The sequence below is a fragment of the Uloborus diversus genome, chromosome 1 (genome assembly GCF_026930045.1).
Source record: "Uloborus diversus isolate 005 chromosome 1, Udiv.v.3.1, whole genome shotgun sequence".
Classification (NCBI taxonomy): Eukaryota; Metazoa; Arthropoda; class Arachnida; order Araneae; family Uloboridae; genus Uloborus; species Uloborus diversus.
The window spans coordinates 123,492,265-123,511,111 of NC_072731.1; the positions used below are offsets into that span (position 1 = coordinate 123,492,265).

Consider the following 18,847-nt stretch of genomic DNA (forward strand, 5'->3'; position numbering starts at 1 on the left):
CAATGATGAAACCGGAAAATTAAAATGTTTGAACTTTTCAAAAACTTCAATGATATATTTCGTTTGGAACAAATTCAAACCATTTTCAGTTCTTTCAAATTCAACACCTAACAGTTTTTTCGTTTTTCCGAGAACTTTTAAGTCAAAATTTTTCCTAAGTAAATTTAAAACATGATTTAATTCTTTTCTTTCCGCGCGAGCAAAACAATATCGTCAACATACAACAATAAAATGACACATGAATTATAAATATAAACACAATTACATTCTTCAAATATCTGAAAACCAATTTTCAATAAAACACTGTTTATCTCAAAAAACCACATACGGCCACTCTGGTGCAGACCGTAAATTGCTTTATTAAGCTTACAAACTAGATTTTCTTTCCCTTCTATTGCAAAACCCGGTGGTTGTCTCATAAAGATGCATTCTTTTAGAGGTGCATATAAATAAGCATTTTTCACATCGCACTGCAAATCGAACCAACCTTCTGATATTTTCAAGGAAAAGAAAAATCGAACCAATGAAAAATGAATCGTCGGACTAAAAGTCTGATCGTACGATTCAGGGGATTGTGCATATCCCTGAGCAACAAGTCTCCCACGATATCTAACAATTTTTCCCGATTCATCTCTTTTAACATTGAAAACCCATCTTGATCCGATTGGTTTTTCATTTGCAGGCAAAGGTGTTAAATCCCACACTTTTCTAGAATGCATAACCTCTAATTCATCCCTCATTGAATCTAACCACTGGTCCTTTTGCTTAGATTTAAGAACCTGTTTGTAATTCTTAGGAATTACAATTTCATCATCTAGTCATAAGTTACATAAATTTAAATGAACAGTTTGATCAGAAATTTCACCTTGATATAAATTTTTACCATTAAAATCAAATAAATGTGGCTTAAACAAAATAGCATTTTTAGAACAATATTTTTCAACATCATTTAAAGAACGTAATCGTTTAGAAGAATGTTTCTCATAAAAATAAATATCAGTACGAGATTTATCTGACCTTGGGATTGCTTTCCTCACCCGTTCTGTTTCACGCAGCTGGGCGCGTGGTGGGTTTTCCCCATTTTCACTCAAGTCAGAATTCGAATCTGATTCATCCCCGCTCGTCTCGCTTTCACTCTCATCAGAAGATAAGAATTTAGACGGCGTACTCGGGCTTTCACTTCCGTTATCCGATTCGGAATTCGATTCATTTTCTGAATTTTGAGAATCTGATTGAATATTTGACCATTTGAGACAGGGACCCAGCACAGCTCCACTAGAGTCACTCTCTGATATATTTTTAAAAGCTTCTTTGTAATAAACATTTTCATTAAAAATTACATTTATACTTTCAAAAATTTTTCCGCTTTCGGGAATCCAGATACGAAAACCCTTAGTGTTAAATGCATAGCCCAAAAATATACCTTTTTTGGCTTTAACATCAAGTTTATGTCTTTGCTGACGGGGTGTTCCAAGATAACACAAAACACCGAAAGGTTTGACGTGCCTAGCACTTGGCTTACGTCCACCATATAACTCAAAAGGTGTTTTAGTTTGTCCTGAGTGACAAATCCTATTCCAAGTATAATTGAAATAAAGCATAGCATCCGGCCAAAATCTTTTACTTAGCCCGCTTTCTTCCAATAATACTGTTGCAGCATTAGCGGCTGAGCGATTGTACACTTCGGCCAAACCGTTCATCTCTGGACTGAAAATATTGGTTAACTCATGTTTTATACCGTTATCCAAACAATAATTGTCAAAAACTTTATTTACGAATTCTCCCCCGTTGTCAGTTCTAACAGCTTTTACTTTAAGATTTAAAAATCTTTCAGCACGCTTTATGTGCCTTATGAAAATTTCTGGTACTTTGCTCTTTTCACTAATTGGATACAAAGCAGATTTACGTGAAAAATCATCAATGATTGATAAATAAAAACGTTCCCCCTTATTTCCCTTAATATTACATGGACCCCACACATCAGCATGAAGTAATTCAAGGGGACATTTAGACCGTATTTTACCTATTGGTTTAAATGAAACACGTTTAAATTTACCAATTTTACAATTTTCACAATCTATTTTTACATTTTTGAATTTAGGCAGGCCATGGACACACTCAAATTCACCGCTCTTTCTGATACTATCGGTGTTAATATGTGCCAGCCTTCTATGCCACAATTCTAATTTTTCTACATTAGAGCATTCAATTTTCTCATTTTCGAAATGATCATTACTTTTATTTGGTTTTATACTTTCTTGATACGATTTATTATACAAAATTTGAGGTTTTACAAAATAAATGCCATTTCTTAAAATTGCTCTAAATATAAACCCATTTCGACCAGATATCGTCACGGAGCCGTTTCCCCCTTCAAACTTAGCACCCCCCTTATCGAATTTAGTACCCGATAACAAATTTTGACGTAGATTAGGAGAGTACATTACATCTTTTAAAACAATGATAGTATCATCAAACTTTAATTTCACAGTTCCCATCCCCAAAATGGGGAAAGTTTCATTTCTAACAGCTACAGCCATTTCTTTGTTTCGTAATGGTTTAAAGTCCTCAAACGCACTACGAATGTTGACGAAATGATGGGTGGAACCAGTGTCGAAAATAAATTCATTTGGGTCTTCTGATACTTCATTTAGATGTACTTCGGAAATGAAAAAGTTATGGTACTCACATGCTTCCTTTTCCACTGATGGGGAACTGCACCTCGCAGTTTTCTTGTTCGCCTTCCTCTTGTTCCGGATTGGTGATCTTGACTTTCTGTTACGTTGTTCGAGGTCCTTGTCAACTCTATGTTGACACACATTCCGCTTGTGGCCAGGTTTATTACAGTTAAAACAAATTAGTTTCCCTTTTACTCCTTTCTTGTCAAAATTACCCGGTTTCTTTACAAAGTTAGCTCTGCCGATAATTTTATCGTCCTCATCTTTTAGTCGAATTCGCGATTCCTCGGCAATAAGTTCGCTGACTACTTTATTAAATGTGAATTCCTGTGCAGTAGTTCTAAGAATAACTTGACAAATATTGTCAAATTCTGAGGGCAAATGACGCAAAATTTGAAAAATCAAATAATTTTCAGAGAAATTCGCGTCTATAGCCTTAATTCTTTCGAAAATTTGCCGAGTACGGGCAGCGAAAAGATTTATCGACTCTTCCTCTTTTATACGACATTGGGATAACTCTGAAAACAATGTCATGTGCTGACAACGATTGTCAGGAAAGAAGTGATCTTTCAAAGCCTTCCAGGCATCAGCCGCGTTGACCTGATTTTCAATTATCTTTTTGAAATTTTTCTCCAAATTTAAATAAATTATGGATAGAGCCACATCTTGTCGATTTTGAAAATTACGAATCTCTTGCTCAGTAGCCTTTTTTTCATCATTAGAAAAAGGTTCTTTTTCAATTCCATTAACTATCTTCCATAAACCTCGTTCCATTAGGACAAATTTGATATCAGATGACCAACTCACATAGTTGTCAGACCTTAATTTTTCGATAGGAACACTCTGGGATGCCATGATTGATAAGAACATGAAAAACGCCAAAAAAATAAAAAAACCTAATTGCAAAAAAAAACAACCAACAAAATCTCAAAATATCCCCGAAAAAAAAAAACCTAAATAGTGCAACTGTTACAGCTTCCCCCCTGGAACAAGTCCAGGTCTTCCGCTGAATTTAGCAGCCACTATTCTGCCTAACACCAAACCAACTATATCCCCCCATAAAATGCAAACGAAACATCTGAGAAAAAGTTTACACTACACATGGCTTAAAGATTCGATACAAATTTCCAAAAGGCAAAAGAAAAGCTTCTATTTTCACAGTTTTCATTCAACGCCGATGCGGGGAAAACAATTTGAAAAGATTTCCAAACACTTGTCATCTACCGATTCAGCAAAAAGACAAGTCAGTTACAACATTCCATTTCATCACAAAAACACGAAGTCTAATACTTTACTCTGCTGACAATTCGAAAACATCTTAATACATTTATATTACTCATGATACTGAACACGTAATTATTCTGATACAATTGGGTAGGGCTGGGCCCATAACCCTTATGATAACTTACGATGTTTAAACGAAAAGCCGAAGGGCTAATTTCGTAAGTCAGTCAACAATGTTACATGCTTATACAAGCAGAGATAATATCACACAGTGGAAGGTGCAGAATCAAATATTAATGTGAAGAAATGAACATTGGAAACTTGTTAAAATCTTACCAAGGATTTATTGGTCAATAGTAACTAAAATAAATATAACTAACAAAAATAAGTTCTTAAGAATAAAACCCGGCCATAAGTGGAGGCGGAGTTCGCAACTCCCCAACACCTATCGGACCTAACTCACAAGAGGCTGACGAACACAAAAGAAGAGAGAGAACGATTGGAATCGTTCACTATTTATACTTGCCTCATTTGCATATGATTGGGCATCAAAGGATGCCAACCTAAAACTGAAACTTTACACGAGCCGAAAGAGTTGAGAAGTTAATCTAATTTGAATAAAGTTAATTTTATATTACATTACATTAGGAATGAGAACGCGGATAAATATCGTTTACCGATGTCTATCACACGCAACCGATGTCACGTAAACACCCCCTCAAACTGTTAAAAACCATCTCTTAACTAACTGTACATTACTGCCTCTTACATAAAGAACTGAATGTTTACTTGTATTTAAAAAAAAAAACGTTTTATTCAACATAAAATACTGCTACGATGTACAAAATCAATGATTAATGGGAAAGAAAGAAAAAATAAACCGGTATACGGTAGACACAGTATATAGTAAGAAAAGCAAATGCATCTTTAGTTGTACTGTACAGTCGATCAATTAATGATATTCATACACAATACATGAGCAGTTTCCATTTTCATAAATTTTTGCAAGACACTACTCGGTGAATTTTTACGGATTTCCTTTTCTTGACTTGTATGTACGGAAGAACAGAAGAATCACTCATACCTAATTCTCGTGCTACCTTCAACGCATTTTTTAGTTGACCATCAGCTTTTCAAGAAGCTCTAGCTTTTCTTTAATTGTCATGAAACTTTCTCTTTTTATCTTCACAAACTTTAGATGAAACAGCGCTCTTAGGTGTCATTATATTTCATTAACTTTCGCATTTAAAATGAAAAAGGAACTTCTACTCTCAGCGATGGTAAAAGGATAAAGATACATTCATGAAAAAAAAATTTTTAGTAGCCAATAACAAAGCTGATACGAACACACCACGATTCCCTTCCGAGAATTTTCATGTTGCGGTGAGGAAGTCGCGTTAGGTCTGAATACTGGAGAAAAAATCGTGTTATAGCTATTTCGCATAAGTAGCGCGAGTCAATGTTTTCCTTTGGGATTTTGAAAGTGTGCGGTGAGCTGCCTTCATTGTTTTCATACTTCTTTTGGTACACGTCGATTCCGAGGAAGGGAAGGATCATCATTTTGTGAAGGTTTTCTTTTAAACACGATTCCCAAAAGTATTCAAAACTATCACGCCTCCCATTTTATATACAAATCAAACTCTCATATATATTTTTCCAGATCAGCAACACTTAGGTGAGCGCGCCGCAGTGCCGCCCACCGGCAACAGCCCTGGCCCGTAAGTTCGCGCACTGGGACAAATTTTTACAGTACTCGCAGCACTGTAACACTATCATCATTCGCACCACTCATTTTCAGTTAACCTGCTTACGCAACCGTAATAATTATTTGTTTTAACTCATTACTGAATATATTTTACAAGGTAAACTATCTTCAAACAAGAAAAATAAAAGATAAATTTATGAGTTTAGAAAGCATAATGTAACTTATAATTTTCTTGATTTATTGGGGGGGGCTCTGCCCCCTCAAAAATATTTTTGAGGGGGCTCGGGCCCCCTCAAGCCCCATGGAGTCGGCCCCACTGGTTTATTAAAATTAACAAAATTCACATTTAGTTTTCAGCTATTTCTGCATCACTACACTCTGAATGCACCCACTTGCCACAGCAAGAGCATCTGTACCACAAGTTGTTTGTTCCATATTCACTGCATATAGCAAAGTTGAAGGTTTTGATTGCTTAGATCAAGAAGGTCTTCATTTTCATCGTCGTCACAAAACTTTTTGACGTCGATGTCCTCCTCATCTGAAGAGTTTTCAAAACCGAAAAGTCATTTGCCCTTTTTCTTAACAGATTTATTCATTTTCTTTTCCCGTGTTGTCACTGCTTTCTCTTTCGTTGCCTAGGATTCAGTTTCGATGGACATTCCCAAAACCTTTACTGCAGATTTTTTTTTGGCTTGTTTCCTTTTCAATGTCTGTTCCTTTCTTTTACCTACTGTTTCATCTAAAGCTGCCTTCATTGGGGTTCCCTTCATTGACAAGTGGCCTTTTCTTTTAGAACTTTCCTTTACCCTTCCTGCTGCCAAATTTGGAACTGGTGAAAACTTTTCTAGCGATTGAAGAAAGGATTTTTGAGGTGCTTCCTGAGCGGTCTTTGATAAGCAAGGTACTACATCCAGTAACTCACCTTCAGACATATTGCTCGCTTTTACAAGATTATTTTCTTCACCAGTTTCTTCTGTTAAGACTAACTTCTGCTAACTAATTCTGTTTTTACGAAGCACAGTTTACAAGAGATCATTTTCATTCCTTTAAGAAATTGCTTTTGACCTAGACAGTGTGATAAATTGTAATGGTATGTGATGTAAAGAAATCAATAAATTTAAGAATTTGATAATCCTACTCTGACCGATTAACATAATAAATAATTGTACAGTGGAGAGTAACAAGCATTGTAAATTATCAAATTTGGGATTTAAATTCCCATGTTTAACCAATATTATTAAGTTAATACTCGAAAAATCGTGAACGAACAACTTACCATTGATTAACTCATTTATTTATTTTAATGTAATTTATGTATTCATAGACAATATTTTTCTTTACTTATTTAAAAAAAAAATTAATAATCATTCATCTGGGATAATTGATTAACCAAAAATTTTAATGCAATTTTAAACACTCGTGACCTTGGGATGCGACGATCCCAACGTTTCTATTCACTATGCTTTCTATCACGAGCGAGGCACACATTTCGTTTATTTTAGCATAGCGCCGTAGCAGCATCACAGTCAGTATCACTTTCTTTCAGAGTCGCAGTTAACTGTAGACATTCATAAGCAATAAAGAAAAGTCATTCTTGCCTCTTTGAAAGAAACTTGATGTCGATGCGCTGTTCCTCAGCCAGAGAGTGAGCTCCACGCCAACGGCAGATGAAAAAGGGTAACTTTCCACAAGCAGCCACATATTCCTATTTACACAGAGAGAGCTTTGACTTGAATTGAGCATTGAGGAGATTGGCTACAGCGGGAGTGCTACCAGTTGGCGCCTCCACAATGCCGAGATATGTCACCCCGACTTATTTATACGTATTTTCCGGACAAACCTCGTTTCCCATTATTTACACAGCTGAAATAGCCTTCCCACATAACTTAAAATTTGAAACCTTCTTCAATTTATTTAGACCAGTGGTGCCCAACTTACAGTCAGCAGGACTTATGGAATCCGTAAAACTGATCCATGTGACTCAAAATTACGTTCAATGTCAGGAATCAAACCAAGTTCTGGAACCATCCAAAAAAAAAAAAAGTCATCTTCACTCAGTACTTTGATTGTTGCAAATTTGGAACTAAATGGTCAAAAATTAATTTCTGAAAAACAGATGGGAACTTCAACTAAAAAATAAGCATGTAGTGATAACAACAAATAACCCTTGGTTTGTGACTTTCTTTTTTATTTCCTGTGTTATCTAGAACAAATTTAAACTTTTTTGGATTCTGGGCCATGAGATTCATCTTAGTATTAAGTGCAACACTTGAATAAAAAAACAGATTGGGTACCACTGACTTAGACAAACGGCATACCAAAATTTCATTCTTCCAAAACTATTCTTTTAAGAATAATATTTTATACCATTACTAGCTGCATTGCCCGACTTTGCACGGTCAACCAAGAAAACAAAAGTTATGTCAAGTGACGTATTTTCAACAATCAGGTTTCAATTAGAGAAGAAAAAAAAAAATACTGTAAAATTTCCCGTCAAAATAATCATTCTTAAAAAGGGAAATGGTAAATCAAAAATTTGTCAATAAATTAAATGCAATCCTTTATAAATACAACTAAAATCCTTGATTATCTTCCACTGGCAGTACAAAAAAAAAAAAAAAAACGATAAATTGCCAAATATTAATCAGAAGGGAAAATTTTTACCTCAAAACAAAAACAAAATTTTATTTAGTCACAGTTGAGAAAAAAAGTAACAACCTTCTGAATGGTTTTATTCACGCTAATTTAAAATGAGATTGCGCAAAGGATAATTTTCCGATATGAAAATGCTGATCCATTAGGCTTAAAAATGCTTATAACTGTTCTTCTAGTGATTTTACAGCCTTTGTTTTTGTTTTTTTTAGATTTGAAGGAAGTAAATGTACTCCAAGAGTATTTTTTGCAGGCTTTTGAATGGCGCTAAAATCTAACTGGTCGGATAATTATTTCGGGTAGAAAGAGCCATTTAATGCCATTTTCGGGTCCTAAAATAAAAATTTGAACGGTTTGGTTCTTTTCTGGGCGTTTAAAAAAAAAAAAAAACCTACGTTTCTTCTCGGGTGGCCAAGTACCGCTCTGCCAAATTCGGTCCTGATCCGAAGTAAACTGTGGATTTGTATAGGAAACATACATATACATATATTCTTTTTTTTATTTATGTAGATGTGCCAAAACAATATGTCATCAAACCTATTAATATTTGAAATTTACCACTAACCAGCCATTAATGTTATTGTCTTTCACAAAGCTAAGCTATTTAAATTTCAACTTAGATATTGACAGGAAATGTCAAAATAATACTTTTTAACAAAATTACACTTAAAAGATAGCCATTTACTTTGTCTGGTGGTAAGAGTTTAAAAACACTTGACGCAGGTTTTTCATCTTCTTCATCAGAAGAATTCAGGTCAGAAAATTCTTCTTCAGAGTCGTCATCACTTTCTCCACTTGATGCAATAGGACTATTGGCCAAGGATTTAGATGAACTTATTGGCATCATCAACTGAAGATCCTGAGATATATTTGCTGACCATTCCTGTAAATATAAAAAGTAAATTAAAACTATATGTGAGCAACAGCATCAAACTGGATGTTCGTTTTATCTTATGCGGCAGAGCACATAGCATGATTTGGACATCAGCATGGGAAATATATCCTGCAGTTTTTCGAGAGATTGGCAGAATGCTAGAAATTATTGATCAAGGATACTCTGTGTGGCCTTTTTGGCCTTTCTTTCTCCTATGATTAAAATTATTTTTGTAGAAATTCATTGATCATAGTAGTGGCATCTTTTTTTAAACAAAAAAAAAGCAGGTATTGGTAGGAAATTAGTTAGTGTTAAAAACAATGCAAAGTTCAGAGACTCTGACCTATATCTGGAGGGCTAACCCCCTTCTACATACCAATCAGTCATAGGATCATAGGTCCATCCAACGTATTGATAATCACTGTACACTTTACACTATAAGAGGTAAGGAGTCCAAAAGAGCTGTAAATTAGGCTAACAATTTAGCAAATGTGACTAAAAATGATTTTTTTTGGCTTAATTACGCTGATTTGCACAACAGAGTTCATAAAATCTAGCATACACTTCACACATATTCCAAAGTTCCAAGTAAGATTATTTTATTAAATAAATATGTTAGCAATATCCTTTTTTCACATTTTTTTTTCTAATTAATACATTAAATAATACGTAGATAATTTTTCTTTCATTCATTATAAAAACTGAAACAAAGAAAACAAAACTTCAGTTGAGATCAAAACAGGAATTTTTAAATAATAGATTAAACATAAATTTATATATAAAAAAAAAAGAAGTCAAATTCAACTCTAGTGAAAAGGCATCGCACAGATAAAGAGTTCAAAGCACAAATTTAAAAAGTAAAATTACATTAAAAGTCTTTGAACTTTTAAAAAGAAGAAGAATGTGTGAATGATATTTGTACCTTTGATGGTGATGGAGATGGACTTCTCGGATCTGATACACTAATTTGGCTGGAAAAAAACAAGTAAAAACATGAAATGTATATGATATATATATATATATATATATATATGTATATATATATATATATGTATATATATATATATATATATATATATATAGTAAAGTGTGTAGTTTCACATACACGGGTAGCACAGAAAAAAGTGTATGTAACAAAAAGATAAATAAAAATAACAACAACAAAAATGAACATGGAACGTTAATAAAATAAACTAGGAACATTGAAAACAAGAATTAATGAATTGATCATTATATATATATATATATATATATATATATATATATATATATATATATATATATATATATATATATATATATATACAGATATTTACCCTTTTTTTCATGCACTTCATTCCCATCGTAATGTGAAAAATTGAATAATTGTACAAAACTCAAGAAAATAATCAACTAGAATCAAGAGCATGTATTGCATACAACATTAAAGAAAATTATCTCGTTTTATTTTAAATTAGGTTTCATTACATTAAAAATTAAAGTATGGAATGCTAAAATTCTAAAAAAGCTGGTAAGCATTCAAAACTATTATGGTTTAAATTTAAAAAATGCATAAAATTCAGCATTTTGAGTTTAATATTAATATTTCTTAAGAAATTTAACACATTTAATTACACATTTTTTTTAAACACAAAAAACACATTTGTGGAAACATATGCTAATATTTGCTAATTTAAAATAAAATTAGCAAAGTTCTGAAAAAAAGCAAAATTTAAGTAACTCACTATGCTTAATAAGTTGAGGGAAGTCATACACTACAAGAATTAAAAGCATATATATGTGTGTGTGAGTGTATATTTATTACATACCAGCAGAGTTCAATTGTTCTGAAGCTAAGATTTCATTGTGCTCTTCCTAAATATCCGAAAATATTTTAATAGGTGTACCAAATTTTAAAGGTATGTATTGGATTTTATGCTTTTAAAATAAATCATTTTACTAGTCGACCCGTGTGGAACTCCGCACTGTGCTTCAAATCGTTTCATAAGGCATTTCGCTCTTTGAAAATTTCAAAGAAAGAACATTATGAAGAAAAACCAAAAAAAAGTAAGCGCAGAAGAGAAGGCATGTAATTTGAAGACATCAGTAATAAAACCTTGTTAAATACAACGTTGTGATAATTAGATCATCGCTCACCTTTTGGTTGTACGTATTTTCAATGTAAACATAAATACCATTAAAAGTGTGGCTGAGTAGTGACTCGTGAAAAAGCAATAATTGTGCATGTGAAAAAAATGTTGTGGCAAATACAGTTCTGCCCATGTGAGCATTTGACGGAAAAAAAGAAACATTAAAGAGATATTTATTGGCCCGGATTAGAATTGGCGCCATTCTGATTAACAGCTTGACACCCCAACAAACCTAGCAATTGCGCCTTCCTTTTCGAAAGCTATTCATTGAAGGAATGCGTAGTAAAAAACAGCAAAAAAGCTTTTTGCCGAAAAAAAATAATAAGATCATGCTTCTATGTTTTCTCATTAAACAGCATGATACGATTTAAAATTCTTAAAGCATGGAATTTGATTAAAGAATGACGAAGATCTCACGTAGCGATTGAAACAAACATTCTAGAGAAGTAATAAATTAGATTGAAATTAAGTGTTTTTATCTTTGAATATTGAACTATTTCACATAGAAGGTTACTTTAACCGTTATGGCTTAAATGCATGCACATGTTTCTCTTTTAATCAAACACTTGAAATTCAAAACCAAAACCAGTTGAACTGAGTCCGTTTTTTTAGTGTAATTTTTCGAACGTAGACAAAATGTTTTTTTTTTTCAGCAGAAAGCAGAGGAGTAGAAAATGATTTCTTACATTGAAGTTGATAATAATTTTTAATGTTTTATATCGCATTCGCGCGAATAAAAAATTAAAGGTTTACTGCGTGAAACTCGTAGTTTTAATTTGGCATAGTATTTTTTCACTAGTCGACCCGTGCGGAACTCCGCACTGTGCTTCGAATCGTTTCATAAGGCATTTCGCTCTTTAAAAATTTCAAAGAAAGAATATTATGAAGAAAAACCGAAAAAAGTAAACGGAAAAAAGTAAGCACACAAGAGAAGGCATGTAATTTGAAGACATCAGTAACAAAACCTCGTTAAATACAACGTTGTGATAATTTGATCATCGCTCCCCTTTTGGTTGTTCGTATTTTCAATCCAAATATAAATATCATTAAAAGTGTGGCTGAGTGACACGTGAAAAATCAGTAATTTTGCATGTGAAAAATCAGGTTGTGGCAAATACAGTCCGCCCATGTGAGCATCTGACGGACAAAAAAGAAACATTAAAGAGATATTTATTGGCACGGATTCGAACTGGCGCCATTCTGATTAACAGTAAGATGCTCCAACAAACCTAGCAACTGTGCCTTCCTTTTCGAATGCTATTCATTGACGGAATGCGTAATAAAACACAATAAAAAAGTTTTTCGCCTAGACAATATAATAAGATCATGCGTCTATATTTTGTCATTAGCCAGCATGATACGATTTAAAATTATTCGTAAAACATGGAATTTGATTAAAGAATGAGGAAGATCTCACGTAGCGAATGAAACAAACATTCTACAGAAGTAATAAATTCGGTTGAAAAAATAAGTATTTTTATTTTTGAATATTCAACAATTTCCCATAGCAGGCTTCTTTAACCTGTACGGCTTAAAATCCCGCACTTGTTTTTCTTTTAATTGAACACTTAAAATTCAAAACCAAAACCAGTTGAACTGAGCCTGTTTTTTAAGTGTAATTTTTTGAACGTAGACAAAATGTTTTTTTTTTCATCCGAAGGCAGAGGAGTAGAAAATGATTTCTTACTAATGAAGTTGATAATAATTTTAATGTTTCATATCGTATTCAAATAAATAATTAAAGATTTACTGGTTGAAACTCGTAGTTTTAATTTGGTGTAGTATTTTTTCATTTGTACAAAAGTTCGAACACTGCTATTAGAAAAATCTACATTTCAGCATATAATGAAAATATTTTTCTGTACAAAAAGGATTCCCTTGAGGTATAACTAATACTTTTTTTTATGCTTACATTATGCTCAGTGGTCTGGACGGAGTCAAAGCTTTAAAAAAAGGGAAGAAAACCTTTCGATTAGCCGAACGCTCTACCGAAAAAAAAAACCCCACAGGTAATTTTAAATTTTTTTTTCTTGCCGAGAAGTGTTTTTACTTTTGAAAATTTTTACAATTTGTTATCGCAGGCTGTTTGAACCATTATGACTTAGATGGCAGCACATGTTCATCATTTAACAGCACGGTTAAAATACGAAATAATTTGAACTAAGTTCTTTTTTAAGCGTAGGTTTTCAAATGTAGTAAAAATGTGATACGCTATTTGTTTTTTTGCAAAAGGAAGAAATATATATTATATATATACTTACCCTTTAAAACAGAGGTAGTATTTTTTTTTATTTGTACAAAGAGTCAAAAACTCATTAGAAGAATCTATATTTCAACATACGATTTATTATATTTTACTGAACAAAAAACAATTCCAATGTAGTCTGAAATCTTAAACCTGATACTTATATTTTCGCTTACATTATGCTTTAATTTTCTTCCCGGAGCCAAAGCTTAAAAAAAAAAACACCTTACAATTGAGTATCAATTTAGCCCCGTGTTGCATCAAGTTTTCATAACAGCTAGGAACGTTTCGACCTCATGTATTCCCTCATGTTTGTTATTCACTGTTCATATAATGCGTGATATTTTTCTAATTTTTTGATGCAGATTGTCCGGACGTTGGCCCAAACACGCATTCTCCTGGTTACCAGTCGAACACTCTGCCGATCAAGCTATTCAGCTCTGTCGGGTAACAGTGCAAGTTAAAGTTATAAATTTAACCGAAAACCTCATTCTGGTTCATTAAAACAGGTTTTTTTTGCCCGAAAAAACAATTTTTAGACCGTGGGTCTATTTTTCGTCAGTAGCCTGCATGATAAGCTTTAAAATAAGGTGTAAATCAAAGAAATCGATCAAGAATTGAGGAAAATCTCGCGTAGAAACAAAAAACAGGCTACAAAAATAATATATAAGGATAGATTCAGTACTAATAAAATAAAATTGTAATTCTTGAACAGATTTAATCAAAAGAATGGAATACTTTTCTTCAGGCGAAAGGAATTCTTGGTCAGATTCATCAAGAGGGGATGAATCTGAAAATCTTTGAATAGAATCGTCAACTTCACAGCTTCTATGTAAAATTTGAAAGACGTCAGAATCAGAACTACCTATGAGAATGTACTTCAGTATAAATTATATGGCAGCAATGAATATAAAAAAATACTTTTCTTAAAAAATCAAATTAATTACATTTTGATAAATAAATACCTTTGTGCTGAACAGTAAAGTAAGAAAAACAACGTTAAAAAAAGCACAAATTTGCCAATTACAGCAGACACGTATTTCGGCGTTACAGGGATCGCCTTTTTCAATGCAAAAAGTAATGAGCTTATGGATGAAAAGACATCCGACAAAAGCCGAGAGCAGATAAGCATGCAGCTTAAAAGATAAAAATAGCGGATAAGCCAAACACCAATGAGAAAATTATAAACCGATCAGGAACCAATAGGAATGCAAGCAAAAGCCAAGAGCTTTCTCTTAGGTACGGAAAACGCAGAAAGAAAGAATTCAATTGGACAAAGATTAAGCCGAAGCTTAAATAAAAAGAAAATTTTGGTAACTGTGAACCGCAAGAAAGGAAAAGCTGAATGGAAGAAAAAACACCACAAAATAAAATAAACAGAAACAAAAATAATCGAAAAAAGGAAAAATAAACAAAGGAAGATAGTTTGATAAAACTGAATGGGCAAAAAAAAGGGGGGATGGGGAAAGGACAGTATTAAAGATACGGGAGCCAAATGTTGGAAAAATATGGAACTGTTTTTAAGATCATTAACTAAACCTCATTATGTGAAGATTCCCAAAAGTCAAGATCTGATGAATTGGTGCATTTTTGGATAATCTGATAAGAGTTAAAATCAAAAGAGTGATTCGAATCCCAACAATGTTGAGCAATACTAGACTTATTTAATTGTTCTTTTTTCACATAATTTTGATGTTCTTTCAAGCGAATTTTTAAAGCACGCCGAGTCTGTCCAATATAGGCAAGTTTACAACTACAATCTTTACTAATATTATAAAGAGAGAGGGTGGGTTTTTGTGTATTTATATGTTCGAGGTAATCTCCAGAACCACTGCACCTATTTGAAAAATTCTTTCACTATATGAAAGGTGCTTTCTTCAGGGTGGCGACAGGAACTGTGAAAAAAAGTTCCCTGACATTTCCCTGATTTCTCTGATTAAGTTCACCAAATTTCCCTGATTTACGTTACCAATGATAATGGTTTTCTTCCAGTTGCTTTACTTGAAATCCATTGTATGTTTGTATAAAATGCAGTATTTTAAACGTTTTAAGTTATGTTTGTTGAACTAAAGATATATTTTAAAAAGATGCTACTTTTTTAAATAAAATGGTTAAAAAAAACAAGATAATTTTTTGGGGGGCGGGGGGGGGGGGGTAACAACCTACAAAACACTATATTAAATTTTTATACAATGGAAAGGTTATAGAAAATTAAAAAAAAAAACTTTACGTTCAGAAACGACTTAGCATAAGAATTTTAAGAAACTATTAAAATTACTTTTAAAAACATGTGTATTTATGATAGAACTAAAAAGTAATTGAAATTATTTTGAACTAAGTTTTCAAACAGTATAATAATTGTTGCAAGAATAACAAGTAATAGAGAAAGAATAGAAGTAATGTAGTTATTCTTATATAATTAATTGACATATTTATGTAAAACAGATAAAACCATTTGACAACCATTCGTAGGAAGCTTTTCTCTAATCAAGAACATAGGTTTTAATGAATGAATACAGCATTTTAGCAATAGAAAAATAAAAAAGTACACAAGTTAACTCTATTTCAAATGATTTAAGTATGTAATGAGAAAAAATCTTAGATTGCTTTTGTAACAAACAACTTTGAAATGCAAGGGGAAAAAAGGGGGGGGGGGGGGGAGCAAATAGTTAATTTAAAAATATATAAAAGAAGAATACAACTTGGTTATAAAATTAAAGAATCATTAAAGTCTGAAGAAAAGAAAACCTTTATAATCTGCGGTGACAACAAATAATATAACGGCAAAAAACGAAGTTTTTTTTTTATTGAAAGTTAAATTTTAGCAATTAAATTAAAAATGCGAAGAAGTAATTACTTTTAAGCTTTTATAGTATTAATTCAAAAAACAAAGATTTTTTCTTGAAATCGTGATTACAGTATGCTAATTACTTCGAGACAATGGAATAAAGGCAAAGGAGCTAAGGCATAATTGAAGGCTTCCTCTTTGCCTGTATGGTTGTTTATTTTACGTAGCATTGAAAGAGTAAAAGGAAATTTCAAGCTAGGTAAAATAAACAACCTAACAGACACAAAAGCAATCTTAGGAAGTTCCTCCTGTGGTTAATAAGTAAGATTCAATACTTTGACGTAGAGGAAAAAAGATGCACAAATATGCGGCAGTGTATAATCGCACCTTATTAATTTTACTTTTTTTTTTTTTTTTTGAACAGATAATTGGCAGAAAATGCGTAGGGAATTAAGAGTACTTAATTTTGTAAAGAAAAAAAAAATTTTCTTCAAAAAAATCAATTTTCCCTGATTTTTTGTTATTTTTTTCAAAATTCCCTGATATTTCCCTGACTTTTCCCTGATTAATAAAGTTCCCTGACTTTTCCCTGATCTCCCTGATTTCCCTGATCTGTCGCCACCATGTTTCTTACTGAGTAACATAGGCTATAATTCGAAAAAAATCCGATAATTAGTTCTTTTTTTATTCAAATTTAGACCCAAATTTCACGTAAATTGCCGATTATTGGCTATTAAAGGGGTGAAAAATTACTTGCACATATTAATATTATATATCGTTGAAAAGGGTAGAATTTTCCGTGTTCTAAGCAATTTGTTTCAATGCTATAACGTCATTACGACGGGATTTGCGTTTTTATCTCGAACTTTTTTAGGCTTAGCTGAAATTTTGGCAATACTTTCTACATTAAATCTATCAATAAAAAGTGAAGGAATTGTCCCACAGTTTTCTTTTTGACACCGTTGGAAAAAGCGACATTTTTTACTCTAGAAATATCTCGACCTATGGTCGAAAAAATAACCTTCTATCTCCAAAGGAAAAAAAGTTACAAGCCGTTAAAAATAAAGCTCGAATAAATCTAATCTCCATTAAAATTACTGATGTTTTGTTTCGCATTGCCATGGTTACGCCTTTTAGCTTCGCTTCATTTTAATTTCTTAAAGGTCCACAAACTTGGCGCCGCGGAATTATAAGCAATGAGGAAATGTTTTCGCCAATTCTGCATATTTTACGATCTATGTTATGATAATTCCCCCAAACAATGTAAAAATTGCGGGAAGAGTTTAAAAACTAGGAGTCTTAGCAATTTTCCCAATTGTCGCCAAATTTGTGGACGCCAAAGACCAAGTGCTAACGTACTTCAGCCATGGCCTTGCTGATAGTGACAAAAGCAAACAATTATAGCCCATAATTGACGACAGTGCCAAACCCCCAGTTAATAACCATGGAAGGATTGAGGGCCACTGTCTCAAGATTTTGAACCTTTTTTATTTATTCACACATAAGACAACATGAGAAAGATTTTCAGCGTAAAGAAAGGAAATACACCACTCAGAGCATCCGAGGTTTTCAAACCCACGTTTATCGGCATTTGAAGCGAAGTTTCTACCACAAAGCCACGAAGGCCCCCAACGCATAATGAATGAGGCATGATGAGCGATATAGTTTACATTTTCTTTGCCAAAGAAAAAACATCCGCTTCACTTGCACTGGGTTCCGGTAGCGTAGTCGCTTGGCGCGTGAGGCGTTGAGCAGTTCAGTCTAGGATTATTGCTTTAAAGCAACCGTAAATGTAATTCATTGTTTTGGCGATTTGTTTTGGAAGAAAATAAACTTTTGATTTGTTTTTATCCGAGTGAAATGTACGACATTTTCTTCTTTTTTTCTGACGATGATTTTTAAATGTTCCGCTGGATGGTTTTTTTTTTTCGTTAGACGGATGGATTATGAGAGCGTGGTTGCTGGGCGAGTTTGGCGAGAAACAATAGAGTTGCGGAACTATTTTTACATTTGAAAAAATATTATTTGATGTCTTTTTTTGCTTATTTGGCGAAATGTTTTAAATTGCAGTAAAAACCGCTTCACTCGCTAAATAGAGTTTTAAAGTAACTGTAAATATAATTTAATGATTTGACGAAAAGTTTTAAATTCCAAAAAAAACTTTAATAGGTTTTTTTTTTCTTTGAAATGGTGCGTACGCATTTTATACAAAGAAAAATTATCATTTTACATCAGAAGGGGAGGGGGGGGTCAATTTTTTTTTTATTCAACGGACTTCCATTACATTTTTAGCATGGGCATCGCTGTGCGGGTACTGCTAATTAATTCTATAAAGAGAAAAATCTTGGCCTTTGCTTGCATTCCTATTGGTTCTTGATCGGTTTATAATTTTCTCATTGGTGTTTGGCTAATCTGCTATTTTTATCTTTTAAGCTGCATGCTTATCTGCTCTTGGCTTTTGTCGGATGTCTTTTCATCCATAAGCTCAATACTTTTTGCATTGAACAAGGCGTTCTCTGTAACGCCGAAACTCGTGTCTGCTTTAATTGGCA

At 32.9% G+C, this 18,847-nt stretch overlaps 1 protein-coding gene across 2 annotated transcripts in view; it reads right to left on the reverse strand.

The window, feature by feature from the left end:
- Positions 1–18,847, reverse strand: part of LOC129220954 (ankyrin repeat and SAM domain-containing protein 6-like) — a 103,969-nt gene that overhangs the window by 39,542 nt on the left and 45,580 nt on the right. For both annotated transcript variants that reach the window (XM_054855398.1, XM_054855392.1), the window contains exons 8-10: positions 14,246–14,372; positions 10,056–10,104; positions 8,945–9,142 (exon numbers count right to left, since the gene is read on the reverse strand). In XM_054855398.1, coding sequence (XP_054711373.1) covers positions 8,945–9,142; positions 10,056–10,104; positions 14,246–14,372 — 374 coding nt within the window. The remainder of the gene's footprint in view (positions 1–8,944; positions 9,143–10,055; positions 10,105–14,245; positions 14,373–18,847) is intronic.